General features: G+C 35.4%; 1 protein-coding gene across 1 annotated transcript in view; it reads right to left on the bottom strand.

Annotated features, from left to right (window-relative positions):
* Positions 1 to 8: 8 nt before the first annotated feature.
* Positions 9 to 3,773, bottom strand: part of LOC107293281 (butyrophilin subfamily 1 member A1) — a gene marked incomplete at its 5' end in the record, with an annotated part of 11,379 nt that continues 7,614 nt past the window's right edge. The window contains one exon of the mRNA XM_015822431.2: positions 9 to 1,913. Within this exon, the coding sequence (XP_015677917.1) occupies positions 1,390 to 1,913 (524 nt within the window). The remainder of the gene's footprint in view (positions 1,914 to 3,773) is intronic.

Below are 3,773 nucleotides of genomic sequence, written 5' to 3'. Positions count from 1 at the left end.
CTGGACAATGGCAGAAAGGATTCTGTGACAGAGAACCTCAGTTAACAGTTGAGAATACATGTCGGCAAACACCCAATGAACGTTACAAATGGGGCAAAAGATTCACAGACAATATATATTTACTTATTGGAAGATATCAGAAGCTGTTTGGAAGGCTAGAATTACGGGAGTTACACTCCCCTAATACATTTGTAGGAACCCACATTTTGCTGGAGAGAATTGTTGAGAACACCTTGGACTGCAAGAATGTTTCAATACTAGAAGGATTGTGTTAAAGTTTGGGCAGGGGCAACAGACACAAGTTGGCTGGATGCTGTCACTGGTGACACCTGAATGAGCTTGCAAGGACTCAAAGAAACAGTTCTGCCAATCCTGGAGAAATCTCCACTGGATCATGATGAATCTGAACTAACTAAACTAAATGATTGTGGAAGGGAGTAGGCCTTTATTACTGTATAAGCCCCCTAAGTTAATATTAAAAATATGACAAAAATTGGGTTCATACTACTGAAATTACTGCAATACTAAATAACATGATCAAATTCACAAATCACCTAAGTCATGATGTGGTTTATTTCATTTGGGCTTAGGTAAAATGTATTTCAAAAAGTAGCAATATCTGCCTAACCTTACGTGAATAAGAAAGATCAGACCTGGATCATATCTGTATTGGAAATCTTCACAGAACACTAAGATTCAAGAGTGGAATTCTATCTTGACTACTTAAGGTGCTGAAAATTGAATGGTTGACAATTCCCATTTTTTTCTTCATGCAAACTTTCTTATCACAAATTGCTACATAAGCAAGTTGATTGTGTGATGCCCACAAGTGCTGTGATCTCATGATATCGCTCATGGGAATATAAAATGTTTGTGCTCTATCTGAAATCCTGAACAATGCTGCCAAAATTTGAGATTTCAGCCACAGTTTGCATCACAACCAACCTGCGTGACTGTCCCCACAATCAACCTGTGTGATTCTCATGGACCATAGCTGGGAATATTGTTGAAATACAATGGACCTCTGTTGGAAAGACTCATACTTTGAAATTACAGAAGCTTATTCATATCTGCAGAGATATTTGCATATCTTACTCTTATGACTGTAGAGAATTAACTTGGTTGCAACCTTTTATACACTCTAGAATAGGCTTCCCCAAACTGGTGACTTATCTATAATTCCCAAATTTTCCTGAAGGTATTAGGTGAAAGGTTGTATGGATGGTTGAAGTAAGCATTTCTGCAATAGCCATGATTGCATAATGTTCACAATCCCAAGTAGTATAATCCACAGGGCCATCTTCCAAATATGCTAGACCACAGCTCCCACCATACCTAGCCAGCAGAGTGGCATGAGAAAGAGCTCCCTTTTTCATTAAGTGCTGGGCATTAGGGATGAAGCGTCAGCTCAGTTCCATCCCAAACCCGGAACCAGGGGTAGATTATTTCTCCAGAGAAGGATGCGTTTGAGAAAAAGAATATGGTAGTCTTTGTTTCTACATTGAAAAATTCCACTTCTTGATAGAGGTAATCCACAAACACACGAATCCTCCGGGGCTTCTTTTCAAAAAAAATCTTGGTGTGTTGTGGCTCAGTAAAAGCTACGTAATTGGCTTTCCCCCAATATTCTGCAACAGCCCAGATGCCTTCTTTGGTGCTAAAATCCGTCATTCCTTTTCTCTTCACTGACTGCCTGGCAACTCCCACCGCCCATTCTCCATCGTGTTTTATTTCCACCTCCCAACAGTGTTTTCCTGATTTAAACCCAGGCTGACCCAGAACCCAAACCCGCGTGTTAAATCTTTTATCACTTTCAGGAAGTGGTTGTTCTTCCCTTCCCCATGTTGTAGTTTTTCGATCCCTAGAAATGACGATCCGGCGATGAGCAGTCTCTGGATCAAAGTTCACGGAAGCTACAGGAAAAAAGCAAAATGATGAAAGATGCATCATCTCTAGCTGATGCAAATTATATAAATTGCCACAAATGATGCAAATTCATGCAGATAAATGTAATTTCAATTATAATGGACATTGGACATTCATGCACACCCTTCCCCTACATGTTGCATTATTGAAATTGAAATAATGCAAGATTTTATTGGATTCTAAGAGAAAAAGCTACACATAGTGTTAATAAAAATAAATCTAAGTTTAAAAAGTATATGATGTATATTTTGATTCCATAAGTGGGTTTATTAAAAAGCAAAACAGTCTCAATGTGTATTTGTCAAAAAATGATGTTAGAAATGTTAAGCAAACAAAACAAATTGTTAAAATTCTAAGACGTTAAAGGCTATTTACCAATTACAATCAGCACAAGTGGTAGTAAATGGAGGATTGACAGACTTATTTAAAATTGAGAAAGGTATGAGGCAAGGATGTCCACTATCACCTCTATTATTTGTTTTGACTTTGGAGATTTTATTAATTAAGGTTCGAGAATCATCGGTTATAAAAGGAATAACTTTGGACAAGAATGATTATAAGCTTAGAGCTTTTGCTGATGATCTGGTTTTCACTCTATCTCAACCGATTGATTCAGTAAGAAATTTGACACACATTTTGACTCAGTATGGGAAAGTTTCTGGATTTAAAGTAAATAATAATAAGACTAAAATATTAGCTAAAAATATGTCAATGAAAGATAAAGAGACTTTAAGTAACTTAACTGGTTTTGAAATAGTGAAAAAGGTGAAATATTTGGGTGGTTATATTACAGCCTCTAATGTCAAACTGTATAAAAATAATTATGATAAGTTATGGATAAAAATTCAAAAGGATTTAGAGGAGTGGAAAAATCTACAATTATCTTTGTTAGGGAGAATTTCAGTGGTTAAAATGAATATTCTTCCTAAATTCCTCTTTTTGTTTCAAATGATACCTATTTTAAAAAATGACTTAAATTTGGATGAATGGCAAAGAGGTATTATTAGATTTATCTGGCAGGGGAAAAAGCCGAGGGTTAAATTTAAAATTATGCAAGATGCACGGGAAAGAGGGGGACTTAAAGCCCCAAATTTAAAATTATATTATGATGCGGTGGTATTAACTTGGATTGCTGATTGGATTAATTTAACTAATAGAGACATACTGATTCTTGAAGGTTGGGATTTATTTTATGGATGGCATGCTTATTTATTTTTTGATAAGAAGATTGATCAAGTTTTTAAGTCTCATATTATAAGAAGTGCACTTTTGAGAGTTTGGAAAAAGTATTATTATAAATTAAATGTTAAAATTCCAATTTGGGCTATTCCGGAACATGCAATACAAGGAATTACAAGGGGAGTTAAACTGGAAGGGATTGTTTGTAAGGATTTGCTTATTGCAAGAGGACAGGACTGGCAATTTAAATTATTGGATGATTTGAAACAAGATAATATTCTCCAGTCCTGGTTTTTATATTGTCAGTTGGTGGAGAGGTGGCATATAGATCAAAAGCTTGGTTTAACTTTGGAAGATGTGAACTTGATAAAGCAGATTAAAGATCAAAGTAGAGCTCTTATTAGGAGAATTTATAGTGTTTTGATAGAATTTGATTCGGAAACAGAATTAGTTAAAGATTGTATGATTAAATGGGCACAAAATATTCAAGAACCAATTATGTTAGATACATGGGAGGTAATTTGGGTAAGAAATGTCAAGTTCACCCAAGCACAGAATTTAAGGGAAATTTTTTATAAAATGTTTTATAGATGGCATCTAGATCCCCAAAAATTGTCTTGCATGTATCCAAATTTGCAGCCAAAATGTTGGAGATGTGGTAATTTAGA

The sequence above is a fragment of the Protobothrops mucrosquamatus genome, unplaced genomic scaffold (assembly GCF_001527695.2).
Source record: "Protobothrops mucrosquamatus isolate PMUCROS unplaced genomic scaffold, P.Mucros_1.0 scaffold1566, whole genome shotgun sequence".
Classification (NCBI taxonomy): domain Eukaryota; kingdom Metazoa; phylum Chordata; class Lepidosauria; order Squamata; family Viperidae; genus Protobothrops; species Protobothrops mucrosquamatus.
The sequence above is the reverse complement of the archived record's forward strand: the minus strand, read 5'-3'. Positions and strand labels throughout refer to the sequence as shown.